The sequence below is a fragment of the Ostrinia nubilalis genome, chromosome 11 (genome assembly GCF_963855985.1).
Source record: "Ostrinia nubilalis chromosome 11, ilOstNubi1.1, whole genome shotgun sequence".
Taxonomy (NCBI): domain Eukaryota; kingdom Metazoa; phylum Arthropoda; class Insecta; order Lepidoptera; family Crambidae; genus Ostrinia; species Ostrinia nubilalis.
In genome coordinates this window covers 1,955,323-1,974,686 of record NC_087098.1, presented here as the reverse complement: position 1 = coordinate 1,974,686, position 19,364 = coordinate 1,955,323, and the positions used below count along the sequence as shown (strand labels likewise).

Genomic DNA, 19,364 nt, shown 5'->3' with positions numbered 1-19,364 from the left:
AATTTAGGTATCATTTAGCTCAGCCTAATGTACGTAGATGACTTTATTTGGGAAAGAAGATTAATAAATGGGCAAAAACCATATTTGGCACGTTCTGCGGGCCATATTTTAGGATGCCGTATATGGGGCATTGGGTTGGAGTCTTGACCGTAATGTAACCTAGTTCGGTGTGGTGCTGAATAAATAAGATAGCATTACCAAGCAGTAAAGCTCGAGTTTGCTTTATTGCTGGCGCATCTATTGTAAAAATGTGCCATTTTCTCCGAACAATGTGTCAGATTTACAACCTTTCACAAATTCGTCAGGTCCTTCTAGAGTTACTTCTCAACTCATCTTACATCAATCATCAAGTTTGTATTTCTTCTAATAGCTCGTTCATTATGTCCATTACGCCATCTTTATGCCTAATTGGCTTGATCTGCATTGCCTTCCTGACTATTATTAGCTGCATGCTAAACATTTTCTGACTATCTGCTCCATTATTATCAGCCTTGATTCGTGGTAAAATTCGCAGCAGTTACCGATACTTTCCACTTGGATGTAGTTCACATTGTACTTATCGGCAGGCGGAGTTGCTAGCATTGACCGGTGAATATGTTAATGGAGTACTTATGTAACCAAAAAAGGCGTATATTCAAGGGAAAATTAAAATAAACCTGAATATCTATTTACTTAGAAAGTACATCGACTCCTTTCTACTGCGAAAGGAGAGACAGTCAACTAAAAATTTAATCAAACCTTTCTAAGTTAAAAATACGCTGCGGAACATATGATATTAAATTAAGGCGACCTATCACGTGAGTAACTATCTGCCAGTAATAGGTGTGGCAAGGTGTGGAAGTTTTTTCTTGTCGCAACAAGATTGGATTAATTTTAAATTACACCCCCGCAATATATGTATGATGGTAACAAGGTTGAAATCTCTGCGTCTACTTCTAAAGTTCTTGTAAGGAACTGGTAGAAGCAGTGGATGAAAGTAAAATCAAGCCTTATCATGAAAGCAATTAGTTGATTTTATGCCTTATCATCAACAGCATAGAGAAGATTACCTCGAAAGTGCAAAACTTTCGGTTTTCTTAAAGTTGAAGTGCAAACAACCTCTTATTATAGTTTCCTATCACACTTAAACTCACTCGAGCAAATGGACGCTGACTCTCTGATGTCATCATTCTAAAAGCCGTGTTGCAGTTATTTTAGTAATCAAAAGTTTCTCGGAATTTTAATGCAAATGACTACGTATGTTTAGTGAACTTTGAGTAATAACGTCGTGTGTAATTAAATTCCTTCTTTGACATTACTACAGGTTTAAAACCTGATTATTCAGTCACGCCATTCGTATTGCTTTTTATGTTCGTAAAACAAAGGCTGAAATCGCATTATGCTGATCCAAGGTGATGCTTTGTTGATGGGTAATGAATATTAGGGTTAAGATCTATTCATAATAATGTAACTCTTGTATTTATTTTGTCAGCAATGAATCCTCATTCACATATTATCAAAAAAGAAAATATCATAAAGTTGCATTGACAATTTCACATAATTATAAACCACTTTTAATGCTAATTGCATGATAAATGCTGAGTGGCAAGTTGAGAATAATTTTTTAGAAGTGTCCATCACAAATATTACTCACAAGCATCATGTTTGTTTGTTTCAAACATGTGCCAAGACTGAAAGAATTTTGTAGATTCAACGTTTGTCCACATAAACATGCAGGCTACTTATTTATAACAACGAAAACATAGTTTTTAAAACTGTTACTTTGAATTCTCCAGCTATTATTCGTTCGGAGTTAAAAAGGCAAGCAAGACATCTCAGCTCGGCACAGACGCAAAGATACAAAAACTTTTGCTACTAAGTTTGAGCATGTGAAATGAGCTCCTCGGTTTTCCGCCACAATCTATCTTACCTTTTTAGCGTTACATTATTTTACAACTTTGGGGTGTTGATTTTCTACGGGTGTGAGCCTACTACATAAAAAAAATCGGGACACATACGACATTCGGGCCATTAATTTTAAGATTAACTTCTGATTGATGAGATCTGATGGCTTTAGCTTAGATTTAACTGTACCTAATAAATCCTAGCGTTATAATAATAACGTAGGATTAATCGCACAATAAATTGGGCGTATGTATCCATTACATAATATCTTTCTTCATCCTTTATGTAAAGTCGTTGCCCCCTAATAACCTTTCACACAAAGGATTGGCAACATATTCTCTCGAGGTTGATATTTACTTTTCCTAACACTGATCAAAGCAGTGTAGAATTTTAGGATTGATCTGATCTTCATCCCTAAATAATTGCAAATAAAAAGAAACATCCTTCTTAATAATATTATAAAGACGAAAGTTTGGATGTCTGGATGTTTGTTACTTTTTCACGCAAAAACTACTGAACGGATTTTGTTGAAACTTTACAGTATTTATTTATTTATTTGAACACCAACAAGGTTACATTGAGGCTATGATTGTTTATAACCCAGATTAACATATAGGCTATAATTTAAGACGATATGTGACAAGAAAATTCCAATAAATAAAAAAGACGTGTCTAAAAAGCGTCATCTCATCTATCGTCATTGGTTAAATCTACAGCGCTGGACAAACTACTGTTTTTGACGTTCGCAAATATTCATGCGGGGGAAGACGTGAAACGCCATCTATCAACATGATATCTAACGCGTGTAAAACGAGGTCCACGCGTACGAAGTCGCGGGCGGCCGCTAGTTATTCATAAGAGTAATAAGGTTAATACTCACTTCCCGGAGAGCACCAAAGACAAGCTGTCCACCTTGGTGACCTTCTCATGTGCGTAGAGCTCGTGGCACTTGAGATGTCTGACGTTCCTCATGCACATCAGCACCCTTCGGAACTGCCGCCTCGACACCCGAAGTGGCTTGAAGAGGGCTACGTAGACCTGGGGACAAGGGAGACACACTGTTAGACTTCAAAAATGATAAGGTGATGAGAGAATTTTCTCATTATGAGGCCTCAAGAATACTTTGTTAACTCTAAACGAAGTAGTGGTGCAATAGTCCCCACTGAACTGATGAAAAGCAGCGAATACATTTTTTCTTTTCTGTAAAGTTTCTGAAAAGGCTTTGGCCTGGTTAAGGGCACTATTTGCGACTAATTTGTCTCAGTAAGTGGGGCTAGATTACATTATCTGTCACGGAATCATCTATTTTATAGGACAAACAAGGTTGTTTGAGCCTTTAAGCAGGTCGGCGATGAATAATGTTCGACCGCTTCATCACGCTACTTTTAGATTTAATTGCACGTCAAGTTAAACTTGATCTAAACCTAATCTTCTTTTCAGTGCTAAAAACTTTCTGTTTCTAGGTTCTAGATATAAATACAGTTTATTTCTTAACAAATTAAAGTGACTCTACCTATTTTCTTTCTTCTGGATTTCTCGACGGAATCTGTCATATTACTACGAGATCAAAGCTTAAATTGCATTTATGCGTAACTTAGAGTAGATTTTGATCATAATATATGGAACACCGACCAATTTTACAGATAGAGCCTCACGTTGCTTCGGCGAATCGTAATCGAAACACAAAGGTCAAAATGCAATTTCAGTTCAATTATTAGAATCGCATAGTTTGATGGCACGATGTGATAGCGCAAAACTATAGTCAATTAAGCGTTTGTTTATAATTCAAATGTTCAGTAATTTCTACTAGCTTATGCAACACCTACACTCGTTTACATAAAGATGCCTGGCAACAGTGTCAATCCGCTCCAAAACATATCTATAAATAACTTGAAATCCAAGTACGGCCATTCCCTAAGGCAGTCTCATCAGTGCTAACGATTCTTCGGGATAAAATAACGTAATGCCTATTATTAGAGCCGTGGCAGTCGAATAGAGCCGACATTATGTTTATTCGCATGTGTCTGATTGCCCCCATTCACTGGACAGCGGCAAACTCGCGGATGAGCTTGTGCAAATTAATGGAAAGGGAATATTCACGCTTTATTCTTTTCTAGACAAACCACAAGCCTCGCAATTGAGTATTCATCAAAATATAAGTCGCCATGATTACCGTTGTCGCACCAAAGACAGACGCGTCTCTATAAAATTCTACGCTCTCGTACAAAGACAATGAAATTTTTTCAATAAAGAAATACCTATATGCCTAATATACAAACGGGTATAATTTTAAGCCAGTTAAAATTATCCGTAACTAAACAGAAAATCGAAGTGTAAACAAAATGTAAAGACACTTCATCCTTTTGTCTCCCCCAGCGGATATCTCGTTAGGACAAGTACGAATATCCTCCTTCACGTCGAAACTTACCAGATAAATTAGCTTTTGAACTACACCGGGGGTCCCTTTAATAACCGGCTTTATCACAATGTAATTTACTGGTTTCTTGTGCAAAGGACGAGCGTTTCCATCAACACTTACATTACAAAAAGCGAATATATCCTTCTTGTGGTGTAGTCTATAAATCATCATCATTATCCTGCAAGGCGCAAGCTCAGGCATAGATTGAAACCTCCGGGGTGTAATTTTGTTACTAGAAAATGTCTGAGCTTAAAGGTCACTATACTGCTGCTCCTACTTAATATTATAATTTACTGCAATACTGACGACGACAAATATCTAACAGAATTATTTTTTTTCATTAGAATTAACTGCGTCCCACGTTTAATAACACTTTCCTTCATATCAAAAGGTTTAATCAAGCAAAATCATATCGATTGATACAATCAAGTAAAGAATTTCAAAGCAAAGAAGACAAAATTATATTGTTCAATCTGAGACGGATTAGTATTATACAAAAGCACAATTCCTAGGAGCTCAGATAGGAAATGTGCTGACGTCGATTTCCATAGGGTGTGCAAATAATATCCTCTCGGATGTTAGCGGGACCGATGGAGATATGAAATGCAAAGTTGGAGAAATATTGCTTCCCGAGACAAGGTGACAGGGAAAAAGCGTAAGCAATTTTGAAGATGACATTACTTGGCTAAAAGCAATACATCTGATCTGAAAACAAGGAACAAGAACAATTACGATTTAACAAATTCACAATGTGGCTCAGTATTTTAGCGGAAAATTTCCCAACAAATGCCTACCACTGTTTTAGCTTGTTCTTTGAAAACTCAAGTGGGGTTTCACTTAGAAATCGCGCGTTAGTTAGTCTTCCGTTTTACGTTAACAGGAAAGCAAAAGCTTTTGTTGCGTCAATCACAATTCACAAAGAAATTACCTATTTCACCGATGAGGATATTGTGTAGAGAGTTGACTTAGTACCATAGCTATTTTCAATATGAAACGCGTTTTACGAGCTTATAAACTACACTACAATGGCTCTATATTGTAGACATGATATTGCAACGTCATAACTTTCTGCAATCTCCGTGCCTGTCTCCAGCAACTCTCAACCTTCGTATTATATGAGGTTTTCCAACTTACCGTTATTCTCATTTAACAATATCGTCCGTAACGAGTCTGTGAAACCTACTTTTTCGTAATCGTATTTACGTCATCTCTCACTTAATAGCTTTGGTGTTGACGCTCACAACTCTCACGTCAATTGTAGATTTGAGTGAAACCATTACTTTTTCCATTTCAGTTTTTGCCCACTTGTTTACTTTGATTGATCACATTACATCATCATCAATCAACACGTGAATTTTGGAACAGTATAACATCTGCACAAACTATAAAAGTCATTTTCTAGAACCAACAGCTGAAGTCAACTGCATCAGCTGAACAGTTGTGCCTATTTTTGTCGAAAGCATAAATTATACTCAAGGCGCTCTTGTTGCCATACCTAAAAACAAAACACTGCCAGAACGGTGCAGTTAAATTAATGACTCCGAACAAAACCTAAACAAGTCTTGGCCTAATCCAGCCTCGGTCCACATTACGGCAACAGCTGGACGCGTTTAAAGCCAAAACAATGGGACCTTTTTACCGGCCGCCATATTGTGCCGGGACTGGCGGGCTATTGTATCAGTAGCGGCGAAAATATTCATCTCGGCTCGCTGGAATGGTTCTGTTTACCCTGCTCCAGAAATATTACGGGTGCAGCCCTTGCACCATGTTTGTTATTGAGGGGACTTCCAATAACTCAACGTCTACATGTTTATTCATTCCAGAGCCAAAATCCTACAGATCTAAATGGTAATTAAGCGAGCCGTCTGATGCCACCCACACACATCACACTCAACCTCAAGACAATGTCGTAATTATTTACTTCAATTATGCTCACCTAAATTTAATATTAAATATCAGAGAACAACCTTTTAGCTAATGAATTGTGTTTCAAGACAAACCTACGCAGCGTGCGTAGGCATTTGAGATGATTCCTTTCCTACAGCCAATGAAATTAAATTCGGCATTGTGTCGTAATATTAAAAGGCAAAAGCTACCAAGCTGTGGGTAAAATTATCGCTTCTTTTAGTACAAAGTTGTAAAAGAATACGTAATGGTTTCTCACGAATAAATCAGCTTCTTAATGTTTTCCGTCATTACTTATTTACGATAGATCAGTTTGTTGCTTCCGAATGCTTCCGTTGGAAGAACTTTGTTTCGACATTCGAGTTCGTGTGTTCAATGCAATAGTAATTAGACGTCAGAGGCTTTTTAACATAATAAGAGTAATGAAGAAATACAGTACCTATTTAAAAAAAAAACAATTAAGTTTACAGGGAACATTGACAACGAGAAAGACAAGTCTAAAATTGAAAATAATGACTCAATTTTACAAACAGTGTCGCTGTAAATCTTTTGCGTTAGCCGAGCATTAGCTCAGCGAAACGATGGCTGACCTCCGATAGAGCTAAAGGCCAGCACAAATTAAACGCAAACATTGTAATGGGGACAGTGATCTCGGCCGAACGATAGTCAAATATTGGTAATGTATGCAACTAGCCTGCAGCCGCTTTGTCTGCTGCTAACACTGGTGTTTATGTAAATAACCTATAATAGCCTAAGGCTGAGTTGCACCACCTAACTTTGACGGTAACTATAACGATAACCGATGTTTTTTGTATGGAGTTTCACAGATTTTTGACGTTTGTAAAAGTCAAAGTAAGATGGTGCAACCCAGCCTAAGATTGCTTGCGGCGGCGATATTATACACTGAAATATTGTGATGCAGGACACCCCATATTTCACTGTTACTATTAGGGATGCCAACTTAGTACACAACTGCTTGGGACTTCTTACTCGTGAAAACGTTTTCTTTAAAAGAGCATCATTTATCACGATTACATTGTACCGAACATTGCATCAAGACTTCTAATTTAAAAGGTTCTGCGTTCAGTAAAAGGTCTAGCTCTAGAAGGTTCATTGTTATTCGAAAACGAAATAAACCCTAGATTTTATTAAGAATCAACGTGCAATGAAATGAGTAGATTAACATTAGCTTATAGTACAAAGTAGTGTTGCCAACCCTGGTCAATTTTGGAGTTGACGACTTCGCAAACACAAGTTAGTGTTTCTACGAAATCCTGAATAACTTACCCATTTCTGGATAAGCATGAATCATAAGAACGCTCGGTGCCAAACTGCCAACTTGCCTAGAAAACCAATGTACACTAATCCTAATACAATATTTGGTTGGGTACAATTTCAAATATAATTTTCGGACCGATACATTTCGGCCCAATAAATTCAGTTGGCGAGATAAAAAAATTGGTCAAGAGCGAGTCGAACTTGCGCACGAAGGGTTCCATACCATTATCTAGGTTTAGGGTTTCGTTTTTACCCCTAAAAACTTTTGGATTCTCGGAAAGAGTGCCGATATGACGATTGACGACCTACGAGCCTACGGGTACGTTATTATAAGTTGAGCTCCCAACTTTTACTAACTTATCCTTTTCTCAGGCTTTACATCGTAGTTCACAATGCGAACGAGATTGAAGAACATATTTGCTAAAACCAAGGACAGTTTGGAAATCTTGCAAATAACCCAACTTGGGAACTAGTATAGTAGACGAATAATGCTATATGTCCCATCTGGATTCTACTGAAAACAGGGGAGTTAGCAATCTACAGAATAATAAATAAACACAGATGTAATGTAACAGAGATGGAACTGCTTCAGAAGTCATTCAAATTGTACATCAATGAAAGAAAACCATTGCAAATTATGATGAAAAGTTGTTTTAAAGTCGCGTAACATGAAAATTCAACTTACAGACAACTTTGCCTTTTACTAAATTCACATTGTATTAAAAACCCGATACCATGCGTGCAAAGCCGCGGGCAACAGCTAGTCAGCAGGGGCGCATGAAAAAAGTTATAACACTTTTATAGCACCTATTAATACGTCGTTATTCACCCGCGATGAGCAGGCCTGCAATAAGGTGCCAATGTGCCGTGTTTTCAGCTAAGGCCCGCCACACACGGACTGCTCGAGCAGTTAGCCAGTGATCAACGTACACGGACCACGGTCAGCTTGGAGGTACCATTGATATGATAACTGTTAGAGCAGTTGGTATTTACTGCTCAAAGAGTTACTTTACAAGTGAACGCGAAGCGGAATGAAAAGTACAGTTCGAGTAAGCTTGTGATCAACGTACACGGATCGCTCTTGCAGTCATAGTCAGCTTGGAGCTGCCATTGATAAGTTGGAGTAGTTGGTATTAACTGCTTAACGAGTTACAAGCGAGCGCTGGAATGAAGAGTGCGGAGATAACTGCGCGAGAGCAATCGAAAGAAAAGTCAGTGTATGCTTGGCGACTTCTTGACCGCGAAACAACTAGCAGTCACAAATGCTCGAGAGGTTCCGTGTATGATATCTGTGTACGTAGAATACTGTAGTTCGCTATGCAGTCGCAGCTTGAAGCTGTCGACGCTACTTCTAGCTGTCCGTGTATGTCGGGCCTAACTGTCGCTAATGACACAAAGTACAGGCGACACATCAAGCTACGCACTATGGCATCTTATGTAGTTGGAATACGTGCTATTTTCTAACAAAACCATGTAAAATTACAAAGTCTGACGGGGACAAGGTTTTCTCTCTGTTGAATATAACCTTTCTCAGAGTTAATTAGATCTTTTACAGGTTTCGCCGAAACGTTAACAATGTTGTGTCCTTCAAAACCTTTTAGGGATTCTGTTTTGTTTCACGTGGATCTAGCCTTGGAAAGGTATTTGATGTTGTGCAAATAGTCACTAAATAACTGGATTGTAACAAAATGATTATAAAAACAGTCAAATGTTAATTTTAAAAAATCATTTTATCTTTTTAGCTGTGGGTTCGTGTGGTTTAAAGTAGAATAAATGCCTTTACCAAAAAAGGCTCACAACATCAATATGAGTCTATAGTAATTGTGTGGAAAACTGGAAATATGAAGTTTTGTGGCAGGTTACGATCATGCATAACTTATTATTACATACTTTAACCTTCTGAAACAATATTAAGCTGAGATTCTATGTATAAAAACTTTCATATTAAAATTCCTTGACGTTCGAAAGTCTAATGTAAAGATCGCAAATATACATCTTAAACTTGACTCAACAAAACTGTGAATAGTTCGTTCCAAACTTCCAGGATATTTAAATGAAGCTGTACTTTCAGTGTCAGAAAAACTGATAAAAATATTAGACTGAAAACATGTTTCCCAGACACAGATGTTTTTAAATACTCAGCACTTGATCATACTTGATGAAGTCTGGCTTTTTATGAATTCGTTTGGAGGCTATTGATTAGAAAAACGGTCACGCCGCATTTTAGTTTTAATAGCCCTCGAATAGTACCTATTACTCATTTCTTTCTGTTCACTGATCAGTGATCACAAATTATATTTTTACGACCGCTTGGAGTCGTCCTTCACAAAAGTGGAATTCACCGATGCATGAAGTTTTAGCTCTAGCTCAATTGGTAGAAGCATCATTGCTTGGATTAGAAGAACTTATACAAGGACTTGTATAAGTTATACAAGGCTGGACAGCCTACAAGGAAACACTGTAAAGCCACAGTCAAATTCAAATTAATTATTGCATGTTACAGTCTGCCTAGAGGAGCATCTTTTAATCATTAATCTATTAGACACTCAGCAGTATCCTATCCCGACACTGCGTTCTAACTGCAGATATGTATGGTAGAGCTAAGTGTGCATGTGCAGTGTGCACTATGCAAACTCACCAATTACAAGTATAATATGACACTATTTTAACTGTTTATGTAGTTTATTAAAGCAGGTCTTCAGGTCAGGCAGATAGCAGCAGCAAAAAACAAAGCGCCAAAAAATCAGGTATTTAAGTGAACGTGACGAAGCGGAGTCGGCCGATATAGAAACCGAACTAACCGAACCGACTATGAAATGTTTGTCATTGTTTAAACTAGGTTTTCTACACCCTTTTATAATCCACCACACGCGCTAGTGGGATTTAAACAACCCGTTGGTTGAGAGCGGACAAAACCGCAAAGTCCGCAAACCACAATAACCGTTTGCGATTCAATGCTAATACAATCAGTTACTCGATTCCCATTGCTGCGGGATAGACAACTCAGGTAGAGATCTCAGCAGGTAGAAAAACAAGAATAGCTGTAATAATTGAGCAGAGAGCAGACGCGATCGATGAGGGACTCGAAATGTCGGAGCGGGATTTGCAGGCTCAAGAATTAATTAAGTCTTTTGACTTACTGAAGTGATAATAATTGCCCTATTGATGACGCTCAAAGTTAATTTGCAATTTTGCACCGATAATTTAATGTAATTTCGGGTATCGTAGAACGACAAGATTAAAATACAAAAAGAATACCAATCACAACATTTTAGTTTGTTAGTGGTTTTTGACAATAATTTCACCATTGAAATTCTCAAGAGCCTCAAATATAGCGTGTATGTTGAATATTGGAAAACTTCACTGTTGTAAGTGACAGAAAATTTATATTGCATAGGCGTTTATAGAATCTGCGGCGAAGAGTATCCTCATTTAAACTTTTAAAGTTTCCAGGGATGAAGTTGCGAGCGCTTGTCTAACCAACTTGGCTTCACAACAAAAGAGTTGTCTACAACATGATTAAAAGAAAGAAATGAGTGAAGAAACGCGTCGACGCGACGCAGCCATCAAAGGACAATGACCAAAAGTGGTCCAAATGTCCACCACTAATGAGACCTATATTGGCTTATATAGTCCATTAAATAGAGATTAACTTTCAGTATGGGACGAAAAAAAAATAAGCTGTCAGTAAAAAGTTATGACTGTATGAAAAATTGTAGTAGTTTACGCGCTAATCTCAGGAACTACTGGTCCGATTTGAAAAATTCTTTTTGTTATGGATAGCCCATTTATCAAGGATGGTTTTAGGTTATATAACATCACCCTACAACCAATAGGGGCGGAGCAGCGACCACCCGACCATAATTCCAATATTGTTGTCTTTCTTCTGAGTTTATTTTTTTTTCTTTTAGCGAGAATCTAACACGGCACACTAAGCGACATGACATAACATGCATAGATTAATCCAAAATGTGCGATGGATAGAATGATATCAAGAACATTTTTCAGATGAAAAGGTAAAAAACATGACTTTTCATTCAGTCATAACTTTTTACTGACAGCATATTTTTGATTGCGGTTTTGTTATAATGAATCAGTATTTAGTAGACTATTTTACTACATAGGTCTCGTTAGTGGTGGACATTTGGACCACACTCCATACATTTTTGGTCATTGTCCTTTAGGGTGCAAGCAAATAGCTTTGCATAAAATCAATACTTTTTACGTTTCTGAGAACCAAGTCTGAGCGGCATAGGCCTGCATTTTTTGCGAGCACAACCCTTTCCTTATTGTTTAAAAAATAAAGATTAAATTGCCAAATAAATGCAGATTGTGCATTCGATCGTTCCGTGAATATGATGTAAACAACCTAGAGCCAGAGTTAGTACAACACGTGCATTTGAGATTGAATGCGTTTGTTAAAGCTCTAAAATTTCAACTTTAGCGTGCCGACTGACCTCTCCCTCATAAATAATTTCGATTGATACACAACGTGGTCCTAAACGGACTGCAAAATGATAAAATAGAAGCTTAGTTAAATCTTAAAGTTCCACAGAAATACCCGGAATATAATTCATGGAATTCTGATAAACATGTAATCAATTTACATGCTAAAGGAAACACAAGCAATCAACAAAACAAGTTCGTTTACATCAAATCTAAGGATAGAGACGTTATCATTCTAATGGCAAACCATTTGTTCTTGGACAAGAACAATAATTTAAAGTGGAGGCAATGAGCCTTTACACGAACGAAAGTCGCTTTAACTGGTTAGCAATGAAGTATGAAACCGACTATGTTTATACGCTAGCAAGTTGCGAGCGAGTGGAACGATGACGTCACCGTCAGAAAGGGCGTTCACACCGTCTTGCCCCACTGACCTGATCCCTGAAAGGACGGCGATACGACTAATCGTAAAAGAATAAATAGGGTGCAAGTAAAGTGATCAATCATCCGCACCTTCACACCAAACAAAAAACAGAAATTAAATTAAGGTTGCACAGACGACGCAAAAGAAATCAAAAGTGTGATACAATCTTGTTCAATGTTTCACCAACAATAACAAAGAAAAGAAACATACAAAATAAAAGGGACTTACAAATACCGCGAGTCCCAATAATATGAAAAAAAAAGTAAACGCATTAACACAAAATCTTCAATTTAAAACGAAGATTACATATCTTGAAAAGGTCCAAGATTTTACGGTCCAATCATTGTTGGCAAGTAAAAACTTGCGGGGAAATAGTGTCAAGGGCAGAACATAAAAATATTGGACCTCGGATCGTAAACTAAATGGACGGATTACCGACCCTTCGAGATTACGTCCATGTAGGTAGCCTTTTCGAAATAAATAATTTTGCGACCATCAAACGACAAAATAACATAACCGCTAAGCTGCGGTGACCCAAAAGTGGATGGATTGAAGTCTAATAGGTCGACGACTAAAAACGTAGTAGACAAAAATGCCGGTCCATAAATGGTAGGTATTTAGTGATTCTTGGCGAACGATCGAAAATAAATTTTAATGGAAGCCGGGCCGGATTACATTTGGCGTCGGCAGAAATGTTAATCAGCTTTTTCGATACTGTTCCAAGTTTGGTATTCTTCGAGAATTGCCTACCGTTGTTTTTGTAGTGATTAGTAGATTGATGTGCCATTTCCGACCAAGATTAAGTAGATATAGCGCTTAATAATTGGTGTGTAGATCAGCTAATGGGTAGCCCATTCGAGGGCAAGATACGTGCTTCGGGATATAGACAATGTGTTTGCGCCTAGAGCCGAACTGATTCGTTATGCAATCTAGGCTTGAATGCGGCGCCCTGCAGAGTGTGGTCTAAAGAATTGGTATACGCGGGACTGGCACTAAGTTTAACAGAAAACTGGGTTAAATATCTTTATCTAAAGGGGATTACACCGTTATAAAGCTTTCATTTGTGCGAAGTCGACCTTTCTTTACATTTTTGATATCAAGTCTCGTATCCTTATTTATGAATACAGAATTGATATCACAAAGGGTTTCATTCAATAAAAGTGCTCCTTCTTTGTTGATAACAAACATCTATTGAGTGACCCAGATATTTGTTTTCAAAGATCGGTCACATTTAGAAGCATCTTTTCACACTGCTTTTGATCTTTAACCTTTAACTATGGACGTCGGGTCTCAGAGGCCCACCCCCCTTTCCAATTTCTCGGTTTAAACACCTTCCCGCCACGTGCTGCTCTCGACTATCTCAGTAGCTTCAGTTTTAACTGTGTTTGGAACGAGGAGGCATAAAGCCGCGTCTTCCGGCACTTATTACGTGAGTAATAACCATTCAAAATTTTGTCCGGGTCTGGGAGACCCGATGACTATAATTTCCATACAAACATACTTGTATGACTTAGGGACTACACATCAAACAGAGAATGGGCAGCAGCGCTCTCTGAAAAACATCAATCTTTTAAACTGCGATCTCCAACCCGCCTGCCAAGCGTGGAGATTATGGCAAAACCCTCCACTAATAGTGGAGGAGGCTCATAGTCCAGCAGTGGACTGTAAAGGGCTGTTGATGATGATGATGATGATGATGATACTTGTATGGATGTGACTGGTCAACTATATTTTTTTTATATTATATTATTATAATCTTAAGTTAATTGTTCTAGTTTAAGAATACATAATGCCAGAAAGTATCTGAGTACATCAGCTATATTATTAGCCCAACTATCTAAAGAACATTTCAGGAGTAAGATATTACTTGTAGACGATTCTTCTTTTGAGTTTAGATGTCTTAGAATTCACCATTGCTGCAGATTCCGATTCTGAATGGTGTACATTTTGCCTATCAAAGCTCTCAAAGAAAGATAACACAATACATGCCTGTAGAGATAATTTGTCTTTAGTGTTCTAGGCCACTGTGTATAATTTTAGTAACTTTAACCCTTGTGAAAAATTTTATTTTATGTCCTTCAGAAATGTTGTTCATGTTTTTATGTTACATAATTATTAATTAGCAAGGAAAAAAATATTACTTTCATTTATTAATAATCGACTGTAATCAAGGAGCCTATATGTGATGGCAAGTCAATTACCACTGAAAAATGTCCAAGTTCTTTAAATTTGCAAAAAAATAATTAAATGTTGGTTACAATTTGATTACATTTACTACTAAATCCTTTATTAATAGTTATTACACATATATCAACTCTTTAATAAATTCGAATTAATTCAGATATAAAAATAAGAAGAATTTTAGATAGGGGTCTGTGAGACCCGACATCCATGGGAGTGTGATTATTTTTTCACGTCCATAGTTAAAGGTTAAGAAAATGGAATAGGGACCGTTTTTTAAACAAGCTGGTGGATATTGCCAGAATTCTTGTGCTCGTCACTTGAGACACGGCATTGCTTAGCTTGCAGCACGCAGCGCCGCGTGCTTACTCCAAGTCTATTAGCTTTCGAAACCAATATGATTCATTCACGAGACAAACAATCTGATATGTCAACTTGGAGTTCAACAGGGACGTATGCTGGGTCTTGAAGTTATAGACTTAGATTTTGAGGAACATGAAATTCTAGGCCAGTCAAAGGAACAAGTTTTACGACATTGTTCGCCTAGGCTATAAGCTAAGGCTGCAAAGAATAACCCGGTGTTATTCTCTTTCGTTTCTTAGTCTTTTCCTAATATGTATACATAGAGTCCTCCCTGGGTGAACATGTATAAGTTTTAATGGGTATAACTGACGAATGGCGCTTTTAACATCGTCACTTATCAAGGAATCCTACATAACTAGCTGGCAGAAGATAAATGAGCGCATTTACTCCGCGTCTAACGATGTGGGTGAAGATATTGATGATGAGTTTAGTCGTTTGCGTTCGAAAATATACGTTTTACTGCCTATCTCGATAGCGAGGAGAGTGTTGACTCTCTCCTCAAGTTAGTCAGAATAAAACAGACAATTGATGGCAGTTTAAGGACTCCGATGAAGAAGGATGTACCTACAAGGTATGAGGATTTCATTGCGTGTTTTTTAAGTTTTTATAGAAAAGTAAAGAGTCTTAGAAAAGGTGGCGTCTTTTCCATAAAAACTTTCGTTTGTTTCGCGAATGAAACTTCCGCGATACCAAGTGCATGCCTCCGCTGGTATTTAGAACAGCAATCGACCGATAACACATCGCGTGTGTTTAAAATGCAATAACCCCAGAATATTAGATGACAAATCGATTTACATACTCGACTTTCGACAAACCGGCCTAGCCGATTTTGCGACTACGCCGCCAGTCGATGGCCTTTATGTTCTTTTTATTTCTTTATAATCACTACTTTGTATGAATTCTCGGAATAAACGCGTTTTGTTATTTGACCTTAAGAAACGTAAATAAGGTGTATTTACGTGTGTAAATGTTATGTGCATGTTTGCATCTTTATACCTGAGATGATGGTCATAAATATTGTTTTATCTCAAGGTTTGATTATTTGGTAGGCTTTTTGTAAATGGTTAACTGGTTCTTTAAGGCTGGATGCTTTATGGACATGTAAAGGAAGGACACAGAACGATTATGATTGGTTATGATATTAAAGCAAGTAATGAGACATGACTGACTTGGTGAATAAAATTCAAGTTTAAGCCTTGGAAAGAAATAGTGATGCAGGGTTATAAAATACAAAGGTGTAGAAAACACTTTTTCTTTATCTTATTAATTATTAATGGCAGCCTATCCAAGGGTTTTAAAATAACCCAAGAAATGCACAGTTTGCACACCCCTGAACTTGCAATTTGCTTATCAGGCGACATCCTTTGCAAAGATGTATGTGATGTTTGAAAAGTGATAACACAAATCCCATTAAGCTGGCACATTTACATCACATGTTTGATTTGCAAATTAATTAGATAACAAAAATAATCAAATTAAACCTAGCTTGGCATTATTGATAATCTAGTTAGATAACTGAAAAATGTATTAGCATAATCTAATGTTAATTAGTATTTACTTACCTACTCATTAGAAACAGGCAGTGATAGTGTTAAATGACATTCCAATATTTATGTGAGGTTTGTTGATAAAGGTTATGGACCTTTATCCCAGATCCGTAGTAGGCCTTTGTATCTCTTGTTTAAATCATAATTATAATAAGATTTCACTTCAAATCAGGGCCAGATCTACCATATGTTTTTTGGGCTTTAGCCCAGGGTCCCCTTGAATCCTTGGGCCAGCTAAGTCAAGTAAAAAAAAAATATTTTACTGTCTTATTTTTTTCTATAGGTACTTTGAGTAATTAGGTAGGCCCCTAAGTAGTATTAGTCCAGGGGCCCCTAAACTCACGGTCCGGCCCCAATTGAAATGGCAACAAAAATGAGGGTTTCTTTACATTTATCTCAAATAAACTAACTAAATATGAGCAGCACTCACCTCCTCAATGTCCTTGTGAAACTTGATCGGCCTCAACAAATAGAACTGCACTGAGAAGTACACAAAGTTTATCACAATGAACGCGCCGTTCCACAGCACGGCATCCAGGTAACACTCCACACTCCAGCCCCAAACGCCAAGGAACGCGCAGCCAAGAACTAATCCCACCCGCATCCATATCAAACCACTCGGGGTGTGCGGCGCCAAAAACGCCAGCAGAAAAAATATATTAGCCACTTGGAAAAACACATGGTTGATCGGGCGCCACTTCGGGCAGTGGTTCAAATACATGTCCCACATCGACGGCCGCTCCTGCACTGTCACGTTCACGAAATCACCGCCCGCCGAATCCGACAACCGCGTCGTCTCCAATAAACCCATCTCGCTCGTGACTCCCTCCGCACCCACCTCCGTAACCTCACTGACTGCCAGCTCTGTCGTGACATTCTGCAGGCCAGTCACCATACCGATCGCTAAGGCACCCAGAAACAACATACTCCCACCGCGGTTTCACACTGTTCCGATCGAATTTTGTCATCGATACTTTAACAACGATTGGCATTTGCGAATTAATCACACCACACTGCCCCTTTTCCGATGTATTATTCAGAAACAATAAAATATTTAGGTACACTGTTTGGTTTATTTTGAAAATAAAACTTGAAAAATAATATCGCGACGATACGGAACTACTGGCGAATGCGAAGCGCAGATAGGAAATTTTAAATTAATGAAACTATTGCAAATTGTGTAAACTTATCGCGAGTAAAACGCTTACGAGAGTCCAAAATAAAACATTAGGAAAATAGTAACGCAAACAATCGAAGCACACAAATGACAGCAGCACCGAACGAACTGTGTGTCACAGATTAGAGAGTATGTCTAAAGCTGTGTGTGACAGAAGAAAGACGGACACCCAATGTGACTAGTGAGGTGCAATGCAGCACAGTTATTTTTAATGTTATTTTAACTAACGACGATAAATAATAACGAGAATACGTTACACATTATTTAATTTTATTATGTTTAGATATTATATCGGGTTTCAGTGAAAATATTTTTGATGAGCTTAATCATATGTTTATTATTTGACAGAAATGCCTACACACTTTTCTTTACTTTTGTGAATACGCGCTTCAGAAGAGTAAGTAATAGATAAAAAAAACTCCTTCTTTTCTTTTAGAATATGTTTATTTTAATAATAAATAAATAACAGAACGAAATATGTAATTTGAAACCCTAGATAAGACATGGTTTTTGATCGCTACGGAAATCGAATCCCTACTCTTCACGGAGCGAAGTAGCTTCATGCAAGCGCTAGAGTGAAGGCTATAATTTGGCATTGTTGTACCACGAACGAGTCATCATTGAAACTAACTAAATAATTAACAACTGTCGGATTTACGGTTGTGGAGGCACATACCGACTTTTGACTTGACAGTTATTGTTATTACTTATTATACTTAGCTGAGTTGTACCACTTTACTTTAACCGTAAGTATACTATAACCTTATCTGGTGTTTTTTGTATGGAATTTGACAGACTTTTGACGTTTGTTAAAATTAAAGTAATTTGTCACCCAGCCCGTGCCCAGCCTTACTCAATAACGTTAACGTTACGCAGTGTGCTATTTACTGAAACATCACTATTTTAAAGTACTCTAAATTATTTTAACGTTTGGTCAAGTCACGAGTAAATATTTGTATGCTTTTTATTTAGTTATTTTAATATAATTGATTTAAATTAAAATATAACAAATACAAATTAATCGCATTATGGAATCAACGAAATTATTATTTTTTTAAACATATGTTTTCTGTCAGTACTGTCACTGTCAAAATGGCGATTGTAAATAACCAAACCGCCAAAAAAGAATGAAACTATTTTATTTTTAAACCAATCGTGTAATGTAATTAAGTTAAAACAATGGCTGTATCATGTGAAATGTTATTACATCCAGAGTTATTGAGCAACGAACAGCTTTTATACATAATCAAAGAAGTAGGTAACATGTTGTTGTGATAACAGTGTACACACTCGGTATCCACTGAGTTCTGTGTTATTTATTTACTTTTTACTGTTTTACAGAGGCGTCTTAACATTTCGAACCTCGAGAGCATGGCAAGATATGAACTATTGGATATTTTCCATCAATTCTGTTTGCCTTACGGTCAGCGGAAGTACAGGGATACTGGGCGCGGGAGAATATTGAATAAGGCTAGACAATCCAGCCCAGAGCCAGTGGCAAAACTAATAACAATAAATAGCAGTCAATACAGGAAATTGGTACATTTAGAAACAAGTGACAGGTTAAAACCTCCACCAAATTTGTTCTCCGGGAATTTGAAAAACAAAAAGTTTGATATAAAGCCTCAACCTGCATTAGATTTAAATATTTTGAAAAGAACGGCACCTATTGACTCAGTAAGCATTATATTTTGGGTAATTAGTTGTGTATAAATTAGAAGTTGTAGAGATAAAGTGAAA

The 19,364-nt window shown here is 37.4% G+C and overlaps 1 protein-coding gene across 2 annotated transcripts in view; it reads right to left on the bottom strand.

The window, feature by feature from the left end:
* LOC135076057 (blood vessel epicardial substance-like) overlaps window positions 1-17,731 on the bottom strand; it is a 55,167-nt gene extending 37,436 nt beyond the window's left edge. For both annotated transcript variants that reach the window (XM_063970510.1, XM_063970511.1), the window contains exons 1-2: window positions 16,878-17,731; window positions 2,765-2,922 (exon numbers count right to left, since the gene is read on the bottom strand). In XM_063970510.1, the coding sequence (XP_063826580.1) occupies window positions 2,765-2,922; window positions 16,878-17,372 (653 nt within the window). In that variant the 5' untranslated portion in view covers window positions 17,373-17,731. The remainder of the gene's footprint in view (window positions 1-2,764; window positions 2,923-16,877) is intronic.
* Window positions 17,732-19,364: the final 1,633 nt, after the last annotated feature.